Source organism: Melanotaenia boesemani, chromosome 1 (assembly GCF_017639745.1).
Source record: "Melanotaenia boesemani isolate fMelBoe1 chromosome 1, fMelBoe1.pri, whole genome shotgun sequence".
Classification (NCBI taxonomy): domain Eukaryota; kingdom Metazoa; phylum Chordata; class Actinopteri; order Atheriniformes; family Melanotaeniidae; genus Melanotaenia; species Melanotaenia boesemani.
This window is the reverse complement of record NC_055682.1, coordinates 29,965,562-29,992,049: the sequence shown is the minus strand read 5'-3', so window position 1 is coordinate 29,992,049 and position 26,488 is coordinate 29,965,562. Positions and strand designations below refer to the sequence as shown.

The 26,488-nt window shown below is 39.7% G+C and overlaps 2 protein-coding genes across 7 annotated transcripts in view; both read right to left on the bottom strand.

Moving 5' to 3' along the window:
- LOC121646039 (neuroplastin-like) overlaps positions 1 to 18,203 on the bottom strand; it is a 37,193-nt gene extending 18,990 nt beyond the window's left edge. Inside the window, exons 1-2 of one of the 3 annotated variants that reach the window (XM_041994992.1) lie at positions 17,541 to 18,203; positions 224 to 571 (exon numbers count right to left, since the gene is read on the bottom strand). In XM_041994992.1, the coding sequence (XP_041850926.1) occupies positions 224 to 571; positions 17,541 to 17,616 (424 nt within the window). In that variant the 5' untranslated portion in view covers positions 17,617 to 18,203. The remainder of the gene's footprint in view (positions 1 to 223; positions 572 to 17,540) is intronic. The other 2 variants (XM_041994944.1, XM_041995063.1) reach the window with 2 other exon arrangements.
- A 5,149-nt stretch (positions 18,204 to 23,352) lies between these two features.
- LOC121644628 (UDP-glucuronosyltransferase 2A1-like) lies at positions 23,353 to 26,439 on the bottom strand. 4 transcript variants are annotated; one of them, XM_041992840.1, is made up of 2 exons: positions 25,950 to 26,439; positions 23,353 to 25,552 (listed from the first exon to the last, which is right to left on the bottom strand). In XM_041992840.1, exon 2 carries the CDS (start codon positions 25,543 to 25,545, stop codon positions 23,971 to 23,973), a length of 1,575 nt encoding a protein of 524 aa, XP_041848774.1. In that variant the 5' UTR covers positions 25,546 to 25,552; positions 25,950 to 26,439; the 3' UTR covers positions 23,353 to 23,970. The 4 variants fall into 4 exon arrangements, with proteins under 4 accessions (XP_041848774.1, XP_041848851.1, XP_041848934.1 ...); XM_041992917.1 differs by having other exon boundaries at positions 23,353 to 25,558; positions 25,964 to 26,439; XM_041993000.1 differs by having other exon boundaries at positions 25,964 to 26,439.
- Positions 26,440 to 26,488: the final 49 nt, after the last annotated feature.

Here is a 26,488-nt window from a genome sequence, read left to right as displayed (position 1 = left end):
ATTGAAAAACAACACAAAAGGCAACCACTGGCATTAATGATTTGGACAATTTAAATATCTCCTTTCTTAATAAAGAAAACTTAAAAAGTTTAATATGTATAAATTTTTTTTTTTGTCTGGCCAGTAACCACTGTGATGTAGGTTGACTCTTGAGGGACAGGTAATAGAGAGGGGATTTGTAGTTTGTTCACCATCTAGGTACTACAGCACATAGACCACTCACTCTGTAGCACTGAAATGGTGGCCTGGGCGCGGATCCAGGTGATGGCAGGGTTTTGTCGGAGGTCATTGCGCCTAGGGTCGTTGCTTGCCCGGCACTCATAGGTCCCAGAGTCCTCCAGTGTGAGGCGTGTGATCCCGAGCACACTGACCCCATTGGTGCCGTAGGCCGTGTTGATGGACACCCGACGCTTGCGGGCTCCGTCCCACAGCTGCTTGAAGGAGTCGGCTCGGTTGACCTCAGCATACCACCACTGGATCTCTGGAGTTGGGTTACCGACCACTTCGCAGTACAGCTCAAAGGTGTCCCCCGTAAGCTTAGTCTCAGAGAGTGGCGATTTCACAAACCCAGCTGGAGAGGAGAATTGTATCGGGGATGGCAGGGAAGGAAAGGGTTGAAGAGGGTGAGAGCAGCAGGAAGGCATGGAAAGGCCAAGAGACAGAGAAAAATTTTAATAGGGTCAGAGAACAGATAAACGGAACAGAGGATGATTAAAGGCAAAATAAAAAGAAGCAAGCCTGAAATGTTTTTGATAGAAATAAAGATAAAGAAAGGGTTAGTAAGTGTTTAAGTCCAGTCCATTGAACGTCAGGGTACCCTGGCCCACTTAAGGCAAACTGTCAGACAAACTCGTAGTCAATCAGCCCCAAATCCATAGCAGCAAGTAGTTCTTACCGTATGTGTTTCTTTCCTTTTCCTCCTCCTAATTTTTAAGATTAAACAAACATATAAACATAAGTTTCAATAGGTAAATAGATTATATAGTGAGAGGAATTACTTTTTGAGCATTCACACAGAATTTTATCTCAGATGGATTCTTAATGATTTGTTTAATCAAGTAGATGAACAATCAACCAACAATTTTCTGTGTTTACTTGTGTCGTATCAGCCTCTGGTACCACTTGAAACACTTTTACTCTTATGTACATTTATTTGTCCTTATATACATATATATATATATATATATATATACATATATATGTATGTGCTATGTGGTTATGGGAAGTAAAAGTTAGTTACTGAGATTGTGCATTGAGCAAAAGCTGTACTGTGGATTTTCACACTGCACCACTTCTGTATCAGACAGTTGTGTCCCTTGTCACTACATTTTCTTAACCACAGATTGTCTGTGTACCAACATGGTTTGCAGTCTGTTAAAACACTAGTCAGGTCGCAGCACCATGTGCTAACATCAAGTGTGGTATTCTGACCCAGTCTCATGTAAGTCTAATGCAAAAGCAATCTGGTATAGAAATTCGAAGTGCTGAGTGCTTTCTAGTGAAGACATGATTACTCATCCACAACCCCTTTTGCACAACCTCTCTTCATTAAAAAATAACAATAATAATAATAATTAAAAAAAAAAAAAACTTAAACAGCTGTAAAAAGTTATTACCTTAAGCAGGTATTGATAAGTGTGTTGGTTACAAGAATATCTCATCAGTAAAAGTTAAGCCTTACTTTTTAACAGGGATGGGAATTTTAGCTCATGTTTGAAGTCGACTATTCAGGCCTTTCAAAATCAATTAGTCCATTAGTTGTGACATCATTATGACATCACCAATAATAACATGAAAAAATACTTTATCTCCAAAAGGAAATTGTAAAACATATGTGAGATGTTATTTGTATAATGCGTGTGTTCAATACAGGAGTGTTTCTTACTTTACTCTGGTATCCTTTATTATTCAGCAGGCAAATGAGAAAGTGGTATAAGGAGACATCGGGATTGAACCTGGGCTGGCTGTGTTTAAAGGGGACTAAACATCACGCCCACAGGCGATTTCAGCAACAACAAACCTACTAATATTCCTCATCTTTACGTCTGGTGTTTTTGCTCCTGAAGTGCAACATTTCTGTGACGGTTTAGTAACCGTGCTGCTCTGGTCTATTGCCTCCACTATTGGTAAAAACTCTGTGGGTGAGGTGAAGCGATTCCACCTGGGTGAAGCTGCAGCTAGCTTCAGGGTTAGCTAGAAGAACTGTGTGGTGTTTATTGCTTCAACCTTTAGCAAAGACATTCACTGTTGAACAGGTTGTTTCTCACAGCTAACTTTCTCTGCTCCTAATGTGGTATGTACAATAATACATATTAGCTTGTATGTATTTTTCATTTGCAACGCTGGTCTCCTACAATCTACCTCTAATCTCTACTTATTTATCCTTTATAGGATCACGCATTGGTGGAGTCTATCCCACAGAATGCTGGGTGAGAGGTGAGGAGAAGCGTGGACATGTTGCCAGTCTGTCACAGGGCTAATACATACAGACGGACAAACACATTCACACCCACTTTCACGCCTACAGGCAATTTATAGTCACCGATTCACATAACATGCATGTCATTGAACTGTGGGAAGAAACTGGACTTGCTGAAAAAAGTGCCTGCAGACTTAAATTCATACCCATGGTCTTCTTTTTCTAATGTCTAATGTGAATCTAATCTTTTTTTTTTTTTTTCATTTTAAAGAAACAGACTTCTAAAAGTTCATACTTTATGTTGTAAGTGCACATGAATATTTAAACAAATATTTTTTTTTCTTTTTCAAAGCTTGAAATGTTTATTAAAAGCTGTTCACAGATATTGCTTCAACTAAATCTAACTGTATGTGTGCTCTGTAATCTCTTTTTATCCATATCAGCTTGTGCTGGTAACACCAGAAATTAGGTCAACCAGCTTACATTTTGGATAAGCTGGACTTTAAGAGTGGGCTTTCAAAACTCACATATGGCCTTTGTGGTGTAGGATAGTTTAAGTTCAATCAGGTTTCGCACATAATAAATAAATATTTATTTATTTAAAAAAAAAAATTCATAAAATTTCATTCATGACCATATTGTGAAATTTGAAAACGCCCGATACAACCCAAATTACTTGGGTTTAATCTACCTTGCTCTCTTCACTCTGGTACTACCTGACTCACCTTGTTTGAAATGAGAAACATGATTAATTGTGAAATGCTCGGAATTTAATAATAAAATCCACATCCCATCCATGGAATCCATAAGCATTATTACCATTATTACCACAACCATTCTGCATCTGTGCCTGATTAATGCCCCTGTTCCACATCGATAGTTCGCCCAACAATACACCACCAGCCTTAATGAACCTCATCGAATGAAAAATCACCTGGCCTACAGACACTGTTCTCTGCCGGCTCTCAGCTGTAACTGCATGTGCTTAAGTAAATCAGAAAAATCCACTGCCTTAACTGACCCAAAATCAACGGAAATGGAAATGGGAACAAAGAGCCTGTGGTCTCTTGAGTGCTGGACTGTGTGCTGTGTCTAAATACAACAGCTTACAGGCCCTCCTAGATCTGTCAGTCTTACTCAAAGTAATGTATCATAAGCATTAAGCACACAAAAATATAAGCCTGTAGACTCATGAGCAAGGAGTGTGTGTGTGTTCAGCTCATACCATAATACACCCAGTGGTGGTAAAATTTTAATTTCATTCAAATTATTGTTAGTAATTGCCATGTTAAAAAATTAAATAGTGCTTTCCCACAACTCTACAATGCACAGGATCTCCAGAGCTTCAGACTAATATTGTAAAATTCAAATTTAAGAATTACAAGTAAGTTATTTTGTCTTTGTAGGTACACAAATTTTTCACTTTGAGGAAGAAGTTACAGGTTTTCCAGCCTAGCCCCAGTTTGTGACCTACAGTCACGTAAAAATAAATTAGATGATAGGAAATACAAACTGTGAGGAAATGTTGTCCTCCTGCTAGGAGATGCATAGAAGGATATTGGGTGCTTATATTTGTGTTTCTATGTGCGATGCCTGGAGTTATGCAGAGTAATTAGCATGTTTCTTTTCTCTGGAAACATCTGGGCCTATCAAGCCCACCACACTATCCCTGAGGGCAAATCCAAGCCTACCCGCCTACATAGTTAGAGCAATATTTCAGTATGGCAGAGCATTTACTCTCTTTTATGATTGTAACAAAAGTTGACGTGGCACTTAGCACATATAGCTAATGCCATCCATGCTAAAGAGCTCATAATCACAGTATAGAAGCCACTTGAAAAAGGTCAGGAATTTCCTCCAAGATGACAGCAAATTAGATGAACAGATGACTTAATTCAAATTCAGGCTCAGGGAGACTCTGGAGAAATGTGCACTGAGCAAACTACAAATATTCACCAGGCCTATGAGCAGACCAGTTTCTGTGTTGTTTGAACAAAGAACTTTACACAGACAGTGAAAACAAAACGCAAAGCAGCCATCCGGTGCGTACTCATTTCAAAGTCGTTTTGGGAGACAAGAAGTGACAGAGAGCTGTATGATGGAGAATTTGGGCAAATCTCAGGAAATTAGTGACAGATGAGAAATGATTCCAGTCTGTTTTGGAGAGGGATGCAGTCAGCTGAAAACAGATTTGTTGACTTAAGTTATGATTGTTTTTTTTGTTTTTTGTTTTTTTTCCAAACAACTTTAAAAGAGGTGTTGCTCTCTTCTACCTTTTCAGTAGGTACACATGAGGTGACTTATTGATCTAATTGCTGACAGCAACAATGGTGACTACTTGAGACTTGAAACTTATCAGAGAGATTCTCTTTTTGTTAACTGGAGTATAGTTCATGAAAATGATCAGTCAAAACAGGGGAGATAAAAAGCCTTTTTATTACAGGTTGATGAAAGAAATGATAAATAGAACATCAAAGTAAGTCTAAGTAGAGGTAGACTTGTACCTGTATGGGGGAGCTCCGGGTGCTACCAGTGACAGTACTCATACTGTAAGTACTTCATTAGCAACTGCCAGCTATTTGAAAAAAGGCCTCTGCTTATGTTTCAGTGACTTAGAAATTTTGCAGGATCTGCAGAAATGTATATCAGCACTCTGTCCACTGTTTACTCCTACTTGCTGTCTGTTAGTTTTAAATATAGCTCTGAAATCAGTTTTTCCAATTGTGCATATAATTGCATCATTATATGACAAGCAGCTCATTGTAATTTGTTTAGCTGTCATAAGTGGCTTGCTAATGGTAGCAGAGCTAGCCTTCATGTATTTCATTTTATTAAATCCTTCCCAATGAACCAAGAGTCTTGCTGAATTAAAAGACAATTTAACAATTATAATTCACAATAGGTCGAACTTTGACTATTTTATGTGCACTGTCTAGTTGATATACAGTGATGGTATGATTTAATTTAACCAAGAAATGTATAAATGAGTGGTTTAAGTTTTAAAATAACATGTGGTTTCTTTAATAAGGTCGGTCAAAAGCTATATGAAAGTCATAGACATTAAAGACTACATATTCCACTCATGTAGGTAGATAGGAGAACTCCCCTGAGGACTGACAACAAGCCACACACCATCACCATGAAGCTCAGAGTGAGTCAGCTGCCTGCTTACAACCTGGATCCCCATCCACAGTCCCACAACACAGACAGAGAAAGCAGAGGGTAGGAAACCCCCAAGGGTCAATGAACTAGTAATGTGCTAAGATGTGTGTGTGCATGTCTTTGGTCCTATCTGTGTGGATGTGGGGGTATCTCTGTTTTACCTGCATGGTGCTGTGGCAAATATATGTTCCCTTGTGGGTTATTTTCGGTAAATTGTAGTCGTAGTCATCATATGTACTCGACCCACTTCAACTTAATGTTGCTATCTGTCACAACCTGAAAGCAAAATATCAAGGAAAACTGATGTTTGTAGACCTGAGAAAAGCTTTCTTTTGGTTGTTGTTTTTTCTAAGCAATGATGTGTTCATGTTTTTGTAATATTTCTACGTTTTGTTTGAATTTAAAGGCCATAGGCATTCCATCTTGTTCTGGATGGCTAAGATCATATATGTGTTGAAGTCCAGCAGAACAATGCTACAGTCCTGGGAATGTGTTAAGATCACTGGTACTTAAATACCTAAAACACAAAATGTGTGGCTTAGGTGGGCAACCTGACAACGCTATGTTGGAGGTGACCTTAATCTAGTATTTAATCTTCCTTTAAAGTAGCATTATGCAACTTTGTGCCCTTAAAAATTAGCATTTTTGACTTGTTTCTATGACAGTGACACTTATTTTGTACATTACCAGAGCCACTGATACAGTTCATAAATGTGTAAACTATAACTAATATGTGTTATAAGTTGTAATAGAACATTGAAAGAAAATGTTAAGCATATCAAATAGCATTTGAAGACAAGACACATGAAGCCACTTCTAGTAGTAAAATATAGCTATGGCAGATCTTGTTAAAGTCAGACGTCATGTTTCACCTTAACAATCCTCTCACTGTTAAAAGTGCTCCATGTAAAAGGGTAGTTTGACAAATTTTTTACTTCTCTCTTATTTAGAAGGAAAAAAAAATCACATCTGCACACAATTTACAAAAACCTCCATCCATATGGAAACACAAAACACAACTAAAACACTATTGAGTTGTTCTTCCTATTGCTGCACAGTTCTGACCAGTCAGGGTGTAGATAAAGAACATGTTACTGTGTCCCAGGTTGTCTTTTACCAGTATGTTAGCTATAGATCATTTAAGTTTGGCACTGGGCCTACATGGATTAGTCTTGCTGCCTATAGATTCCATCCGACTGGTATATGAAGAATTTGGAGGCTAAATAAACACCTCAGACTTTTTGCTATAATTGTTGATTCCTTCCTAAACAGTTTTTGTAAAATACAGAGCTGTCCTGCTGTGGGAGACTGCTTCTGTAAGACTGTTACCGTACTAGGGAAGGTGTAACTGGTCTGCAGAATTGTTTAGATAGCTGGTAAGTGTCATCCATATCATGTCACAAGCCAATAACTGATTATCCTATCCATACATAAACATCAGATTCAAAGAATGTGAAACTATTCCCTTTGGGGGGAGTTTTCTTAAGTCTGCTTCAGTGCTCAATAATTGTGGTTTCATGTGGATGAAAGTCACAAAAGCACAGAAATTATGGGTTTGTCCATTGCAGCAGTTATTCCCACAAAACTCTCAGTCACTTAAGTAGCAGTTAGGTGTTGCATATCAAATACACATTGTAAACCGATCATTAGAAAGCAGTGCCACATTTGTAAAAGCAGGTGTTTTGGCAGTTTGTTGGTTTGGATTTAAGTGTGTGAGGAAAGACATCAGCATAGCTCTTAGAGAAACAACTGTTGCTGCCTATCAATCTGGGAAGGGCGATACGGTCATTTCTAAACAACTTGAGGCCCATCATTCTGCGGTGAGAAAGATTATTTATTTAAACATTTTAAAATGTCAATTTCCCTGGGAGTGGGCAGTTCTGCAAGTTCATTGCAAGGTCTTGCTGTGCAATGTTCTCAAAATTTAAAATAAATTACTCTACAGGCTTTATTATGCATGTTAAGTAAGGCCTCAAAGTCTATAGACCTTATTTAACAAGCTAACTGAGGCCTGCAACACCTCAGACTCTACAGCTGGTGTGTTAAAATAATAATTCATGACAGTAGGATTAGGAAAAGACTCCACAAATATAGTCTGTTTGAAAGGGTTATTAGAAGAAAGCCAAAGTACATAAGCTTTGCTGAAAATAGCAGCAAGGCTTATGTTTGCAAAGTTACTTCTAACTTAAAGCAAGCCCTGTGACTTTTGCAACAATGTCCTTTGTATACACAAGACCAAAGTGGAGATGTCTGGCCATACTGCAAATCACTACATTTGGCAAAAACCAAACATTTCATACCTGTTATCAAGTACAGTGGTGGAGAGGTAATGATTTGATTTACAGCCATAGACCCTGGGCACCTTGCAATAATTTAATCAGCCATGAACTCTTCTAAGTATTCTAGAGTCAACAGCTAAAGCCTGGCCAAATCTGGGTCATGTGACAGCAAAATGACCCACACCAGCAAATCACACAAAAATTTGATGGAAAAAAAAAAAATCACTGTTGCAAAGACCCAGTTAGTTCAGATCTCAACCTGACTGAATGTTGTGGTGAGACCTCAAGAGAGCTGCATAAACAAATGCCAGCAGCCATCAAAAAATGAAGCAACCTTATATATATATATATATATATATATATATATATATATATATATATATATATATATATATATATATATATATATATATATATATGAAGGATATATAAGTGACTAACTACAGTTTTGCATCTGCTGGGGGACTTCAATGCTCACGTGGGCAATGACAGCGAGACCTGGAGGGGCATGACTGGGAGGAACGGTCCCCCTAATCTAAATCCGAGTGGTGTTTTGTTGTTGGATTTCTGTGCTCGTCATGGACTGTCCATAACAAACCCCTTGTTCAGACATAAGAGTGCCCACATGTGCACTTGGCACCAGGGCACTCTAGGCCGCAGTTCGATGATCGACTTTGTAGTCATGTCGTCGGACTTGCGGCCGCGTGTTCTGGATACTCGGGTGAAGAGAGGGGCGGAGCTGTCAACTGATCACCACCTGGTGGTGAGTTGGCTCAGATGGTGGGGAAGGATGCTGGTCAGGCCTGGCAGACCCAAGCGTGTTGTGAGGGTCTGCTGGGAACGTCTGGCAGAGTCCCCTGTCAAAGTTTCAACTCCCATCTCCAGCAGAGCTTCAGCCATGTCCCGGGTGAGGCGGGGGACATTGAGTCCGAATGGGCTGTATTCCGTGCCTCTATTGTCGAGGCAGCCAGCCGCAGCCATGGCCGTAAGGTCATCGGTGCCTGTCGTGGCGGTAACCCTTGAACTCGTTTGTGGACACCGACAGTAAGGGATGACGTCAAGCTGAAGAAGGAGTCCTATCGGACCTTTTTGGCCTGTGGGACTCCAGAGGCAGCTGATGGGTATCGGCGGAAAAAGCGGAGTGCAGCTTCGTCAATCGCTAAGGCAAAAACTCAGGCATGGGAGGAGTTTGGAGAGGCCATGGAGAATGACTTCCGGACGGCTTCAAGGAGATTCTGGTCCATCATCCGGCGGCTCAGGAGGGGAAAGCAATGCTCCATTAACACTGTGTACAGTGGGGATGGGGGGCTGCTGACCTCGACTTGGAATGTTGTGAGGTGGTGGAGGGAAAACTTTGAAGACCTTCTCTATATCCCACCAACACGTCTTCCAATGAGGAAACAGAGTCTGGGGTAGCTGGTGCTGGCTCTCCCATCTCTGGGGCTGAGGTTGCTGAGGTGGTTAAAAAGCTCCTCGGTGGCAAGGCCCCGGGGGTGGATGAGGTCCGCCCAGAGTTCCTTAGGGCTCTAGATGCTCTAGGGCTGTCTTGGCTGGCATGCCTCTGCAGCATTGCGTGGACATCGGGGACAGTTCCCCTGGACTGGCAGACTGGGGTGGTGGTCCCCCTCTTCAAAAAGGGGGACCGGAGGGTGTGCTCCAACTACAGGAGGATCACACTCCTCAGCCTCCCCGGTAAGGTCTATTCAGGGGTGCTGGAGAGGAGGGTCCGTCGGATAGTCAAACCTCAGATTGAGGAGAAGCAGTGTGGTTTTCGTCCCGATCGTGGAACAGTGGACCAGCTCTGTACAGCACAGCTGTGTACAAGAAGGCCTGCAGCAGACTCTACTTCCTGAGGAAGCTGGGGTCGTTCAACGTGTGCAGCAAGATGCTGGAAAGCTTTTACCATTCTGTTGTGGCAGGTGCCCTGTTTTCATCTGTGGTCTGCTGGGGGGGCAGCACTGCAGCCAGTGACACCAACAGACTGAACAAACTGATCAGGAAGGCTGCAGACAGGACACTTTAGAAGCAGTGGTGGAGAGGAGGACACTGAACAAACTGTTAATCTATCTTGGATAACCCGGACCACCCTCTCCACCCTGTGCTGGACAGACAGCGGAGCTCCTTTTCCAAAAGGCTCAGACAGCTTCGCTGTCTCAAGGACCGCTTCAGGAAATCTTTCCTGCCAAACGCAATAAGACTGTTTAACTCATCATCATTGTGTCAGAGATAACAATATGAGTGACTGTTGTAACTGGTGAATTTTTGCACTGACTGGATCAATCTTGCACAGTTAAACTCCTCATCTTGTGTCATTGAAAACAACTGTCAAGTATGTAATTGGGTAATTTTGTGTGTAACTGGTTAATGTTGCACAGACAAGCTCAATTTCGCACACCACACTACTAATCATTGCACTGGACTATATTATTTGCTGGCTATTCTCACTTCTTACTGTGTATAGCTAAATACCTCCTTGTATAAGTATTTGTAGATATTGAAATTTTTTATACTGTTTTTTATTTTGCTACCTTTAGAAGCACAACTGCTAAATGACTGTACCGCTGCAACACCTAAATTTCCCAACTTGGGATGAATAAAGTACTTCTATCTATCTATCTATCTATCTATCTATCTATCTATCTATCTATCTACACCCTCTTCAGGGTCTTTGAGGGGGCATGGGAGTTTGCCCAAACAATCTACATGTGCTTTGTGGACTTGGAGAAGGCATTCGACTGTGTCCCTGGGGGACTCTTGTGGGGAGTACTCTGGGAGTATGGAGTGCCGGACCCGCTTGTACGAGCTGTCTGGTCCCTGTACGACCGGTGTCAGAGCTTGGTCCACATTGCCGGCAGTAAATCAGAATCGTTTCCAGTGCGGGTTGGACTCCGCCAAGGCTGCCCTTTGTCACCGATTCTGTTCATAACTTTTATGGACAGAAGTTCTAGGTGCAGCCGAGGTGTTGAGGGGATCTGGTTCGGTGGCCTAAGGATTGGGTCTCTGCTCTTTGCGGATGATGTGGTTCTGTTGGCTTCATTGGGCCGTGATCTTCAGCTCTCACTGGAGCGATTCGCAGCCGAGTGTGAAGAGGCTGGGATAAGAATCAGCACCTCCAAGTCCGAGACCATGGTCCTCAGCCGGAAAAGGGTGGAGTGCTCTCTCCGGGTCTGCAATAGGGTCCTTTCCCAAGTGGAGGAGTTCACATATCTCTGGGTCTTGTTCACGAGTGAGGGAAGGATAGAGCGGGAGATTGACAGGTGGATCGGTGCGGCATCTGCAGTGATGCGGACTCTGCATCGGTCTGTCGTGGTGAAGAAGGAGCTGAGCCAAAAGGCAAAGCTCTCGATTTACCGGTCGATCTATGTTCCTATGGTCACGAGCTGTGGGTAGTGACCAAAAGAACAAGATCGCGAATACAAGCGACCGAAATGAATTTTCTCCGCAGGGTGGCCGGGCTCTCCCTTACAGAGATAGGGTGAGAAGCTCGGTGATCTGGGAGGGGCTCAGAGTAGAGCCGCTACTCCTCCACATCGAGAGGAGCCAGACGAGGTGGCACGGGCATCTGGTTAGGATACCTCCTTGACGTCTCCCTGGTGAAGTGTTCTGGGCACGTCCCACCGCAAAGAGGCCCCGAGGAAGACCCAGGACACACTGGATGGACTACATCTCTCGGCTGGCCTGGGAACACCTCGGGATCCCTCCAGATGAGCTGGTGAATGTGGCCGGGGAGAGGGAAGTCTTAGGCAACTACCCCCGCGACCCGACTCCAGATAAGTGGCAGAAAATGGATGGATGGATGGATGGTAAAGCACTTTGAATTGTCTTGTACATGAAATGTGCTATACAAATAAATTTGCCTTGTCTTACTGCTGTGTCGACGTTCTGTTTACTCCAGTACTTGATTTATGCATGTAGCTGTTCAGCAAATATCTACATTTTCTCTAAAATATTTGAGCTATATCATGTAAAAGTAAATTATTAAATACATTAAAGACATTACTACGTAACTACTTGTGTTAAAACAGCCTATGTTACAGCAATGCATAATTTTGCAGAATATTACCAAAGCAGTATTACATGCACTGATCTTCCAAAAAAATAAAAGTAATTGTACTTTGCAGCAATGTGCTGTAATACAGTCTCTAAAAACCTGTTCATATTAAATGCTATTCTGAACAAAATATAATTGGTTTTTAAAAATGTCTTATCTGCCAAATAAATAAATAATAAATAAACAAATGACATATTAATCCACTTGTCATATAGATTCTATATAATATGAAGTTGTATTTATTTCATGGCTCTGGGATGTGAACAGCCTGATTCTTCAAATTGCTTGCAGCTTCAGAAAAAAATATTCCTGCTTGCAAAGGTAAATTTCCCTGAAAAAGTGAACAGTGACACTTACTAGATTTGTTTTCTGCTAATATTTTTACTCATCATTGAGATCAGAGAGGAGTAGCAACAGTTTAATGAGATTTAAATCCCAGTAACCCCTGTGCAGGTTAGAAAGCTTCTAATCCCATCCTCTTAATCACAACTAGCAAATACTTCCTATTACTCTTTTATAGGTCAAAGTAATGGAATTCAAGCAATTTACTAAAAAACCTGAGAGGCACTGGGATGAGTGCATCATGGAGCATTCATTCCCATCCATTATATAAGATTCCCACAAATGTATTTTAAAAAATTTGAGTATTCATACCTCTAAGACAGTATTCTGCAGTTACTGCAGGGTTGGAATGAATGTTACTCCCTTATCTCCTAGTATCTGCACTTATTATTTGTCAAGTTAAATTAGTGGAAGCCGTTATATTCAGATAAGCTTGTGGGTTGAAAATAAAAAGGCACCCCCCTCTCTCTGCCATGCAACCTAGAGGAAATTAGGGAATACTGAGATATAGTGTCTTGTCTTAGAGGGGTCCCATTACTTCTGAAATAGCGCAAATATCTAAGACCATGGGGAAAACAGGCAGTGTAAAAATGAGATTTTGGCTTTGTAAGAATTCTTGCTTATTCAGTTCACTAAATCTGAGCTGTTCCTGTGGAGCAGCCAGTAGCACAAGGTTGTGGCTACGAACATATTTAGTTCTATGAATGTGAAGAAGGTTGGTGCTGCAAAAAAAAGGACAATGAAACCTCTCGAAAATAAATCACTACTAAAGAAATGATTATCACTCAGATTACAGTTTTGCATCGGTATACAATATCCCTGCAGTGAGTTTTATGCAGTGAGATGCTGCTCCTAATCAGTGCAGGCCATATCAGATTTCACAGTGGGCAAGCGTGACTCAGTGTAAGAATTTGGCTCGGGTTCTATAGTTTATTTTCCTCACAGATGAACCTTTGTCCAAAGCCTGCATGAAATATGATAATAGACATTCTGCTGCAGTATACAGATCTAATGGTTGGATGGTATATGGCTGTGAAATGCTTGTCTTACATTGTGATGTTGGCCTCTGTGGGTGCTTATAGATGCTGTAAGTTGTAGCATAGTGCACATTGCAATACAACTGGCTGTAGCTTTTTTATCAGATGGTGCCTTTACATTTCCTTTGTGAAACCTCAGGAACAGCTCATATAGTATGTGCCGTTATATATGCCACTTAAGACCAGGCATTTACAACATGTACATGTCCGATGCTATAGCCATTTAATTTATAAAATAAACAACTCAATTTAGGATATATGAGTGATTATAACTAATTAAAAAAAAAAAAAACATCCTGAAGAAAATCTCTGGCATTTTCTTTAACCTTGGATCAATTTCCTTTCTATATGGGGGTAAAGTATTGACAGGCACAAAAGATTTGAAAGATTATAAAAGAGGATATTTAACTATAGAAAAGTTTAAAAAGTTTGAATTTACAGCTGATTGTGTGTCTGTTGAGTTGCCAATAGTTCTTTTATGTCCGAGGTTATGTTGGTGTAAATAAATGGTTGTGGCTGATTAAAATGGGGATGCCTTGAGATGGAATTTTGCACTGTACAAGTGAAACTGAACTAAAATGAGCTAAAACCCAATTTTTTTGTTTGGTTTCTTTAAGTGGGGTTGTATGAAGTATTTATGAGTCATTACTGTCAGGACAGGGGGACTACTAGGAAAAGGGGGTCCTGAGGAGCAAATTTTCACCATCTGAACCAAGTCAAAATAAAAAAGAAAAAATGTCATTGCAGTTGGAGCATATCACTTTTGCATGAGCTACTTGCTTGTTTTGTTACTCTCCAAACAATCGAGGAGCATCCATGTCACCATGTGCATGCAAGCTGTCCAATATATCTTGCCACTGATCAGCTGTCACATGAGACTGATCTCAAAACCAACTATGAGACAGTAAAGATTAATGGAAAACCTGAAGTACCCAGCAGTAAGCTATCCAGCAACCATGATCAGACTGAGAAAAAAAGAAAATGCTTGTCTAATGCAAACATTATGTAAAGTTCCAAGTTTGTTGGAACCTCTGATGAGTTTGGATTGCATTAGACCAGGGATGTCCAACTCCGGTCCTCAAGGGCCACAGGTTTTAGATGTCTCCCTGCTCCAACGCACCTGATTCAAATTAAATGGCTGTCCTCAACAGCTTGTTGTCAAATGCTGCCCAAGCATGTTGACCCATTAATCTGATTCAGGTGTGCTGCAGCAGGAGACATTGGCCCTCATGGACTGACTTTGGACACCCCTGCATTACACAGTCAAAACTCTTTATCAGCTTCACTCTGCGTAGTTCTTGTGAGACTTCCTCAAACTGAGAGTGCTTTCACACTGTCTGCTGCAGGCAAGACGTTGACTGCTCAAAAGTACTTCACAAAAACCCACTTCATTACAAAAAGAAATATCCCTTTAATCATCACATAACACACTCACTACACAAACAGGCACAGAGAGGGATGACCCAACTGAGATGAACTGAGAAGCAGAATGTAAACAAAAAGCTCTGTCCATGTAGGCATCCTTTCTGTAATGTCAGACAGAAAAGATAATAATGTGAGCAGTCATTTGAAAATGCAAGCACTTTTTGCCATGTTTTCTCTGCTCTGTAATATTGTACTGCAGTTGTCAGTCATGCCTTTCTTGATTAATATGAGCGAGACTGCAGATATCTTTCCTGCCTATAAATATTTTAAACCCAAATACAAAGGGAACTAAGACCTGGGATGAAAAATTACAAAGTATTTATTTAACATGACCTTAATATTTCAATTTCACAGTCAATTACAACACAAAAATATGTAGGAGTTGGTCACATGCTTCATTGGGATAAAATTATGTAAGACCCAAAGGTATTTCTTCAGGATAGCCCCAACCACTTCCTTGAGAGCCTTTATTTGCTTTGCATAAACATTGCATCATTTCTTATCTTAAACAGTTAACAGCCACCAAATGAGTCTTCAGAGGGCTGTACAGCTGTGCACAAGGAGGCCATCCATTTAGAATTAATGGATTGACTTTCACAAAAAGACCTTAAAGCCACAGTTCTCTGTACTCTGTCTCGGTGGTAAAAATAGAAATGCTGCAGAACGGACGGATGCAATTCACAGCCCTCCAAATATCTGTCACACAACTTGGCCTCCCCTAGTAGGCCTACTTTCCCTGAACACGAGGAAGCAATGACACGAATTCCCTCTGCTTCCCAGACACAGTGATTAAATCTCATGCACTTATAATTATTATTGTCCCCACATCACTGCCTGAATGCTGTCATATCACAGGAAAATCTAGCATTGCATAAGAAGCCAATGCTCCGATTACCCTTAATCTGAACCGAGAGAGAGAAGAAATGGTTTTTGCATGCAATGTGAACAAATATCAGAAAATTACCTTTAACTCTAAATGCTAACTGTATTACTACTCTTATAAAAGCTGTCGTGCATGAAGAGTGTATTTACTGAACGTATAGCACCTCTGCATACACTATATATATATATATATATATATATATATACATATATATATATATATGTATATATATACTTTTTTTAACTAGGTGACACTAGATGGCCTCCTACTGACCATCAGTGTATTATTTGTATGTCCATGTTCAAGTGGTGTGAACTGGGCCTCAGTGAGTGGGCACTCATACTGGGCAAGGAACACAGGAAGTGCTTGGAATGCCTTTGCTTGAGTTACGACAAACAATAGAGGGTTTATTAGGTTTTTAATTTTCCAGATAGCAAGATGAGAGAACACCTCACTTTGCACATGCACACTTCAAGCACTTCAAAGAAATTAACAATGAAGACAGAAAAGACTTCAAGCGGTTACATTGTGTTATATAACAGCTAAGAAATTCTAGTTTAGTCCCCACTAGACAGAGATGGCGGCTGTTTACTTGCAAAAATGGTGTGTATGTCACTTCATTTTACAAGAGGTAAGTCAACACAGTGCAATGTGTCAGTGGTTATGTTGATAAGGAAAAAATATGACATCCTCACAAGGTGCTGGAGTGAGATTTTCAACCCACCATCAAAATACATATCTTACAGGGGCTTAAATTGTGGGTGTCCATTTATCTCACAGTGCAAAATGTGTGCATGAAGCATTAAAATGATTAACTATCTAGAGTAATTCTCTTCCTTCTTTTTTTCTGAAAGGGGATTAGAATTCATCAGTAACCCTGTTTTGTCAACATGTGGGCCTTGACATGTGGGCACAGCAGCCCCTTCACAGTCAGTCAATTATTAGCCTGTTTAGAGAACCAATACTCAGACTAAAGACATAAAATTCCAAGGATTTCCACTCTCATTTCATGAATGGCTGTTGATTTGCATGGCCCAGCGGCTGGTGTGATTCAACAGAATTTGAAGTCAGGACAAGCTGGAGGACAGTGGGAGCAACCCAACAGCATGTTGCTGACATTTCCTTGAACCAAATCCTGCCAGACCTTATTAGGGATTGTGGACTTTTGATATTCACAGATGCACACTGTTTACATCTTGAATTCTCTCAACCAAACATTTCATTTCCTTTTTCCAATAATACTGGAAGATGAAACATCTCCAGCTTGTCCTGACTTCAAACATAATATTTGAGTATGGATTTCAGTATTACTAAAACTACAGACAGAAAGATGTTGGGGGAAAAAATCCACTTAAAACTGACAGAAAAATAAAAAAAATAAAAAAGCAGAGGTGGTTGTTGGGTGGTCTTTAACCTTTGGTTATTTTATCCCTAGCTGCACGGTTAGTCCTGTTTGACTCACTCTAGCTACCCAGCCCCCTGAACAATGACACACTAGCAGCCCTTATATTCTCCTCATAGCCTACTGCCTTGTGTGGCCATAAAGGGTAACAGTGTAAATATTTCAGTTAAATCCATAAAGGTGCACAACTTACAGAACTGTTCCAAGCAACACCTTCTATATCTCTAACATTTTCAACTTGCCTAAAAGTGACAGTTAATTTCTCTGACAGCCTACACAACTCAAGCAATAAATAACTAACCAGAGGAGGGAAAATCTCTACAGAGTCGTGTCGTTTTCACACTTTGTTGTCAGGTCTAAACTCGAATTTGGTCACTCTGGCCTTGTTGTCGAGATGCGTGATATTGGAGTTGTAGTTTAATGCAGTCGTTCTCTAAATCCTATTCAGAAACGTTCCATTCGGGCGTCCTCACACAAGTCAAGTCACTTTCCCTCAGTGCAACGTTAACAAATACACCGTGGTCACATATGTCTGCTTACCGTTCTGAGCCGATATGAATGGCAGCATCAAGTTCCCCAAAAGGACCACCGCCAGCATCACTGCGTTAGGATGCATCGTCGGGGCTCGATAAGAGGACCAGGGTCTCGGTCGGACGAATGTGGGAGGAGAGATCGTGTAAGCTATTGATCACAAGGTCTAGAAAGACGGGCCCAGCATAGCACCGGGTTGTTTAAAAACCATTAACCGACAATGATTGAAAAAAAAAGAAAAGAAAAAAAAAAAAAAGGAAAAAAAAGTCCGAACAAATGTCTCCCCGATTCAAAGACTCTTTGAGGGCAGCAGCGGCTAAAAAGTCCGGGTCGAGGCCAGCGGCTCAGGGAAGCCGATCTGCGGCCATAGGCAGCGAAGAAGCCTCTTCGGATTGCGGAGGAGAGGTCTTCGGATGTCAGGGAGATTGTCCACAGTGAGGTTCCAAAGATTCAGAGATGCGCAGACCGATGCGCATTTGCGCTTCCACGGTCACGGCTCGTTGATTAAAATCAAAGTAGCGCACAAATAATTCCTGACGGCAAGTGATGAAGCCGAAACATAAGTCTGTTATCAGCACCGGGCTATTTTTAATACCAAAGGAGGAACAGATGCTGGTAGGACACCAACGGCAGCAACGACAAGCCGCGCGTGCCCAGTGTGCTCACGACAGTGGATGAATATTGCCTAAACACACACACGCACGCATACAATAAATGCAGATAATGTTCGTGAAATCGTACGATTAATATTATTTCTCATTGCTACTCGTAGATGACAGGTGCGCGTTTTAATCTGCTGCCATTTTAATATGTGGGTCCTGCTTTAACTGCATCCCAGCTATAATGTAATTTACTAACTCTAGCATTATAACAGCTCAGTTTTCCCCAGTATTCCGATCAGATTGCACACAAGCTAGGGTACATAGAATCTGTTAGATAGAGGCATTTGAATAGTCACTTATATATTTTTAAAAAATATATCAAAGGTTATTGATTGAAGCAATTCAGCCCCGGTTCAGTCACAGGTCTGTTTCACTTTCCAACTGTTTCACTCATTGGTTTTTATGTGAGGAGATTTTGGTGATGCTCTTGAGCTCACTGAGGTCATTTATAAATTCTGTCATCACATCAGTGGCCTGTGTGCTCTCAAGCTGTATATGTCACATCCCTTGAAAGTTCAATATGGCCTCCTGTAATCCTCTTCTATCCTTAATCTGTGCTGCTGCGTGGGCGACCTCATGTGGCCAGTTGGGCTAAATTAATGTGTTTAAATTTCTTTTTATTGCAGAAAATTTTATGAAATTACAAAAGCGTTTTGCATTCACTTAGTGGAAAAAGCAGATTTTCTGTAATAATAATAATAATAATAATAATAATAATAATATCTGAATTAATTAGACCACTATATTTCTAAATCACTAAATTAATCACTATACAAAATATCTATTCAGTTTCTCATAATTAATCAGATTTATTCTTGTTTTTTTTTTTTTTGTTTTTTTTTTAGGAGGTACTCCCAAGTTCCCGAGAAGCATTAGCTCTGCTCTCAACTGCAAGAACTAAAGAAAGAATAATAAACTAAAAGAATGTCATTTAATATCTTACAGGACATCCATCAGCTACATTGGATTATCTTTATCCTTTTACCATACACCTAAAACTCAGTTAGACCACTACCCAAGTTTCTACTGGAGGCTACAGTTTAAAGACTGCAGCAGACTCTCAGGATCTTCATTTTTAACGTCACATCCAGCCTTTTTTCACTACCATTCATGCACATTGTCATTTTTTTGTGTGTAATTTCAAGCTGTTAACATAGCAGATTAGTAAAGGTTAGGGTAAAAGTACAGGACAGGGTTGGTAGCCTATTCTCTTGCTGTACAAAGTTAACTTTTTATTACTTTTCCTCCTATTAGCTGTTGTGAAAAATTAAGGTCCTCATAGCCTGTGCAGTGAAGCAGCAGTTTCTGGTACTGCACATACTCCCAATATATAATGGTGGAGGCTTATATATATATATATATTATACAGAGCTTTTTTTCTTTTAAAGTAAATGCAAGATTCCTCTGTAATAAATAAGCATATATATATATATATATATATATATATATATATATATATATATATAAAAGCCTACATGTTTTCTTTAGCTTTCTTTTAGTTTGACCTAAAAATAGTCTCTGTGGGTAAATATAGACTGAGTTGTAACCTTTCCCCTCTCCTTTCAGTTCTTTTCAGTTCCTCTCTAAATGTGGGATTGTAACTTGATCCTTCAGAGTGAAAGCTTGCCCTTTGTTAAATGGATACACCTCCATGCATGTTTTTCTTTTCTTTTTTTGTTTTTTGCAGAACTGTTGTAAAAAGCCAGTTTGTTCCGCAGTAGCCGAACAAACTTCCCTCCACTTCACAGCCCTCCCTCCAGTTTGTCCACGGAAGTCCACATTTAAAATGTAACCCCACCTGAAACCTCAACCAGACCAATCAGCTCGAGAAATGTCAGAGTGCACAGCACACCCCCATTGGTTCAAAACCAATCAGAGTGGAAGTGTGGCTATTTGCCTGAGGGGAAAACTTACCCCTGGATGAGTTAATTACGCATCACTTAGCTGTTGCCAATGTGTTCACAACGGTAGACCCTCTTTTGGGCTTTTTACAACGATTGTCTTCATTCCTCAGTCAATCTAGTATGGAAAGTAGACAACAATGGCTTACCAGGCTAAAAAATGAACTTAGCAACAGTCCTCTGGTATCAAATGTGGCTTTTGGCTTTATTCTCATGGGACTAGAGAAGCTTGTGGAGCTGGAATTTGAGTGTCCTTGCAACCCTACATGGAACGGAGTGTTTTCATCAGCATTCTTCATCATTCCTGCCGTTATGGCCTTCACCTTGATGCTGATCATTCAAGGATGCAGATGTCATACATGGTGCAGGAAAACTGTTTCCCTCTCCAGTTTCGTTCCTGCTATCGTGTGGCTCATTTTGTTGTTCCTCGATGGCCAATACTTTGCTTGTGCAATGACAGACTGGGAGGGTAGATTTGTACTAGTTGACAAGGCGGCTCCGCAGAAGTGGTGTGAGCCAATAAGTGAAGGAGCTGTCAGCCCTCAAGAGCTAATGCTCCGCTCACAGCAGCTGTTTGTGTTTTCTCAGGTAAGTTGAATATTTTCTAGCTTGCAGATGATTGTGTAGGATGAGTGTTGTGAAAACACCTCCCCCGCAGATTATGGTATCTACAGCATGTACCCATTGCCAATATTTGTTAGAAGCTATGTATATTACTCTGCTAATAGATTTTGTTGTCTCAAAAATGTCTTATAATTTGGTATTAAGCTGGTTTTATTCTCTTGTACCCAGGTTATAGGCATAGTCCTCCTTATTTTCATCTGTGTGGGTCTCGTAGTGTATGTGATCAGAGAAAGCTGCCACCAAGAAGTGGAAATGCATGATGCAGATGTAGCTGAGCTCACCGTGGTAAGGATGAGCTCTCTACGGACCAGGACATCATGAGAGGACCTACACCGCCCATCACACCTGCCCTGCTGGCACAGACACTTTGTAAATACCATAAACCAACTTGAATATCAGTTTTTGTAACTACTGTTCCCCCCTTGAGAAATTTGGATGCACTCTGCCTTTTAAATGTCACCCATGCTGCCATGTGGAGCCTGCGATGAATATAGATATTATTGAAATAAGCCATTCTTTTCATTGTATTTTTGTTGATTATACATACAGTATTGTGCCAGCATTCATCTAATTTAAGTTATTAAAAGTATGGGTTGAACTTTTAGGATTCATGATTATCCTGTTATATTTGTTTTCTTTTATTTTTTTGGCTATTATAACCTAAAATAGATGAGAAAGTCAAGCCATCCTTATGTTTGTCTAGTAAAACCCATATATAGTAGTTTTCTGTAATATCATGTCATAAAGATTGGGAACAGTGGGATATAGTCGAGTCTGTCCAAAATGAATAACATTTACCTACCAGTACATCTATGAATTACCGGTACATCTGTTTTGTCAGATGATATCACATGTGGAGACTCCTGAGAGTTACTGCACGGCATTATTAAGCATTCAGCTCACTGTGAATGACTTTTTTTTTACCTGTTTTGTCATAAGCAAAGACAACTACTTGCTGACCTCAGCATGAAACTGGAAGTTTTTTTTATTTAGATTACAGTAAGAAAACAATTAAGCCCATTTCCCAAAATGTCAGACTGCTTCCTTAAAATGATTATTCACTTTGCCCTGTGTTGTGAAATGCCAAGGATTTTTTTTTCTTTCTTTGATTGTTTGTTTTTTTAACCTGGATTTTTTTTGTGTGTGTGTGTTTTGTGTTCACTATATTTACTCAAGTGGAATCCACCAGGCAGCTAATATTGTCTAACTAATATTAGTTGACTTGTGATATTGTTTGATGTGTATGTTGTGCCAAAAAAGAAAGAAAGAAAATGTTCAAACAAAGTAAAATTTCTGCCTTCCTTTTGAGTTGTGAATGTCTGAGGACTTGTGGTATTACAGTCCCATCATCCCAGAAAATAATTTTAATTCAGACTGGCTTGTAATTTCTGTTGTTGTCCATGTTTGGTAATTTGAGATGTAAAACCATGACAATTTCTTTTGTAACTTTAAACTGCTAGTGGTAACATATTGACACAAATTCTGAAACACTACTTGCAGTATGTTTTTTTCTATTGTTTTATAATAAAAGAATTTATTTATTTGAGTTAAATCCTTGGAATTTATGTATAGTCATGACACAAAAACACATTAGTTATCACAGTTCTCAAAAACCTCCCATCTGAGTTATTTAAATTTCTCTATAAGTGTGATCTGCTTGGATTTAAAGCTAATTTGATCCTCTAGCTGACATGGAAACTTTCCACATATTTATACATTAGTAGAAATAAAACAAAGTAAGCTGAATTATAAATGCTGTAATGACAATGGCAGAAAGAAAAGTAATATTAGGATTATCACCAGTGCTTTTGGTGAGCTGAAATTAGATGTCACTCAGTATTTTAATACAGCTGTTACATCAATCACTCTTTGAAAGGTGGGAAAATACAACAGAATAATCAGTGGAGAACATGCTACAAATGACATGATGTCTACCATGGAATACCAAAGCTGTAGTCTCTTCTAGGAGAGCTACTATCATAAAGGGGGGATACCTCTGTGTCGACTGGCCAAAAAAAAAAAAAAAAAAAAAAAAAAGCTTTCAAAGAATTTGTTTTGCTCTGACTTGTGTTACTTGTTATTTGAAACACTGACCACATGCTGCATAAATCCACATAGTGCTGGAACTAGAGCTGACTTTGCATGTTCATCCTTTAGGAGTGCTTAATAGAGACTTCCTGTATTGCCCCGAGGACGTTTTCTTTATCCATTCAGGTCCCGTCACCTTTAGACACAGCAGGGTGTGTCAGCCATTGTTGAGTAAATGTTGACCAACAAATGTGGCTCACCAACATGTTGAAATACTTTTTTGCTGTTTCATTTTGCAAAGTTTTATGGTACTTTTACTTTTTTTGTAAGAACTTAGAGCTGTATGTATGTCCCAATAGCATCATGCATTATAATCATCCAGCCTAGACCTTGTAGTGGTCAAGTAAATATGTGCATGTCATTTACACCCCTGACTCTTACTGCTGGTCATAAATCTTTTAGTAACAAACATTGTGTCTGTGCCATTCCTGAACACATATGGAGGAAATTACATTATCAGCATCTTAACATTTATTAACAGTTTATTTGAAAAATGTGGAAAATTTCCATTAAGATCAAAGCTCTAATGCAGATGACTGCACTAAATTATGTAGTTTTGTGTCTTGCAAAAAACTAAGGATCAGCTGTTAAATATATAACTTGTAAAAAGACAAATAAGGGCTTAGAGAAAGCAAGGATTTAAGCTTTATGGTCTAGCATAACACCTGGCCTGTTGCTCTAATCTTTGTGTGTGAATGGATATGTTCAAATCCTCACAAGGTGCTTGGTTTGGACAAGATAAGAAGGCCGAATTCTCAATTTTGTACCACATCTGGAAAAAGATGTAACCATTCAGAAATATACAAGTGCCTTCTGCCAAAGTGCATAAGTGAATTTAAGAAGTCATAAAAATCAGTGAAACAAAGGCAACAAAGAGCAAAATCATGCAAGGGATAACAAGTTCATAAATTGTACCACCAGTTTTAATAAATGCTTTTTTATGGTTGGGGTCAGAATGGAGTTTCATAGCAGCAAAATCACTCTGCAGTATGTTAAAGATTTGATCGAAGGATACAGATGACAAATAGCCCCACATCCAAATTGTACTCAATAATACACCTCCAATTTCCGTAAATTAAAATGATGTACAATACACTCCATCAAATACAACCATCCCTCTACAAGTTCATTCTTTCTAGTTCATAAAAAATGAGTTGTCTCTTTTCAGTCACGTTTAGTTTTTTTTCTTAGACACAGTGAACACAGACATTTTATCATAAAAGTTGAGGTTCCCAAAATAACCAGAATAATACCAGCTAAGAAGAGCATCACATCTACAGAGTGGTAGGAATACCAGGGAAGCCTGTAGGACTCAGTTCTTAAGTGAGCTGCACCTTTGTGTCTCATGACAAACTCTATCCAGAAGAGGGCGTTATCTAATGGCTTCAAAGGCTGATCTCTGTGCAGCCTGGAGAGTCTCTGCATGTTCATTCTGTAGGAAGGTTCAGAGAGGATTTCATGAATACCTTGGAAGAAAATGTCCTCATTCATAGAAAAAATGTCTAGATTCTTTCCAGCTCCTCTTGCTTCAATTCTAAGCAGATTATCACGCTGGTCAAATATCAGTGGAAGACCTAGTATAGGAACTCCGTGATACATGGCCTCTTGGACTCCATTTGTTCCTCCATGAGCCACAAATAGTTTTATCTTAGGATGTCCTAACAGGTCATTCTGTGGCATCCAGTCAACAAGTAAAGTGTTGTTACCAAGCGTGGTTGGTCTGCTGCCTTTATACCTCCAAATTACTTTTTGGGGCAATTTAGCAAAAGCTGCTGCAATCCCATCAGCTAAGTCACATGGAAGCTCTCCAATCAAAGTCCCCAGAGACATGATGATGAATCCATGATCTCCAGAACTCTGCACAAACTCCTCCAGGTGTTGAGGAAGTGGTTTTGCAGGTTTACACTGGAAGCCTCCCATGTAAACAACATTAGGCATGGTGGGACGAGGGAACTCAAACACAAAGTCCACTCTCATGAGCCAAAGGTCTGCAGCTTGAAACATGGATATGTAGTCAGTATTTTCACCAAGATATTTCTTAGTTAAGCTAGTATAATGGGGTAATATATTCACTGCAATTTGGTATTTGTTGAAGGCAAAAACAACTACATTAAAGACTCTCTCAAAAAACGTCATTTTATCAGTTAGCTCCGTTCCTGTTACTGGCACATAAGAGAGAGGTGAAGGTGCGATTGAGAAATGGCCCTCACCATGACTGGTCCATCTGACATTAAAAACAAGAGGCAACTTAAGGTAGTGAGCAATTATAATACCCACTGGAATCACAGGGTCTGTCAACACAAGGTCATATTTGGCTTCCTGCATTGGCTGTATAAGCTCTTTAGTTTCAAAAATTTTTTCAAGAATTTTGCATGATTTAACGTGGAATTCAGAGGCCTTCTGTGCTTGTTCCATTTCCAGTTTAAAACGCATCCAAGCAGACTTTCCTTCACGCTGGATTTCCAGCAGCTGGGCTACAAATGAACTGATGAAGTCCTCATCAAAACCAGACTTGCCATCGATTGTAATTGAAGAATAGAATGGGGAGGTTTCTTTGATGTACCAGCTGTCTGTCTGTCGCACCACAGACACCTGGTGGCCCCTTGAATGCAGCTCTTCAATAATGACTTTCATGTTCACCCAGTGGCTTCCATCAACTGGGAAAACGAGCACTTTCCCACCATACACCACTGCCGAACAGAGCCAGCAGAGGCATATCCAGATCCAGGTCAGGTGCATTTTTACTCTGAAGCTGGGAAGAAAGTTAAAAATATCCTTTACATTAAAGAGTGCATATTTCTAGCTAAATAAATTTTAAAATACTGATTTATCCATGAAAATCCCTTTCTTTCTTTATCTGTAAAGATTTTTAACAAGTAATAATATTTAGCTTTTAATAATAATTGCAGTTAATCCAATAAAAAGATATTAAAAACATAACAGCCCTCTCTCAATCTCTCTGCATATATATATATATATATATATATATATATATATATATATATATATATATATATATATATAACTGGAACAACAAGGTCATGCAGTTCACTTGAGATTATCTTAGCATGGGAAAACTCCAGAGCCCTATGTTGCTATCAAAACTTTCTCTTGACAATATTTAAATATATATTTAAAGATACCTCTATTTTCCTACCAGTCAGTATGTTTTGCTTTTCCCAGTTATTCTCCAATACCTGAGAGAGGAAAATGTCTTGGTCTTTTCAGGTTTCACCTTGCACAGGACTTTGCTTTTGCAATTGCAGGTTCTTAAATGCACTGGTGATAAGGCAGTACAAAGTTGACAGAGAGACATAGCTCTCATGCAAATAAGTAACAGACTTAAATAACTGGAAAACAAGCATACAGAAATCAGCAGGGTTGTTCACCTATGCTACACATGCGTCATCACATAAGTTAAAAGTAATACGATGTCAGTAATTGTTGTTAATATTTTGCAATTATTTAATTCAGTGTCCTGCAAAGTTAAACACTTCTTATAGTATGATATGATACGACAGACATGGCTTATCTCAAAACTAGTATACTGTGGCCTATAGTGCTCAAGTGTGTATTATTTGAAGAACATATTTTTTTTATTATTTTTTATTTTTTATATTTGATGACTCAGAGGACTAACATGTACAAACAGCTTCACCTTCTGTCTGGTGAAGATATCAGC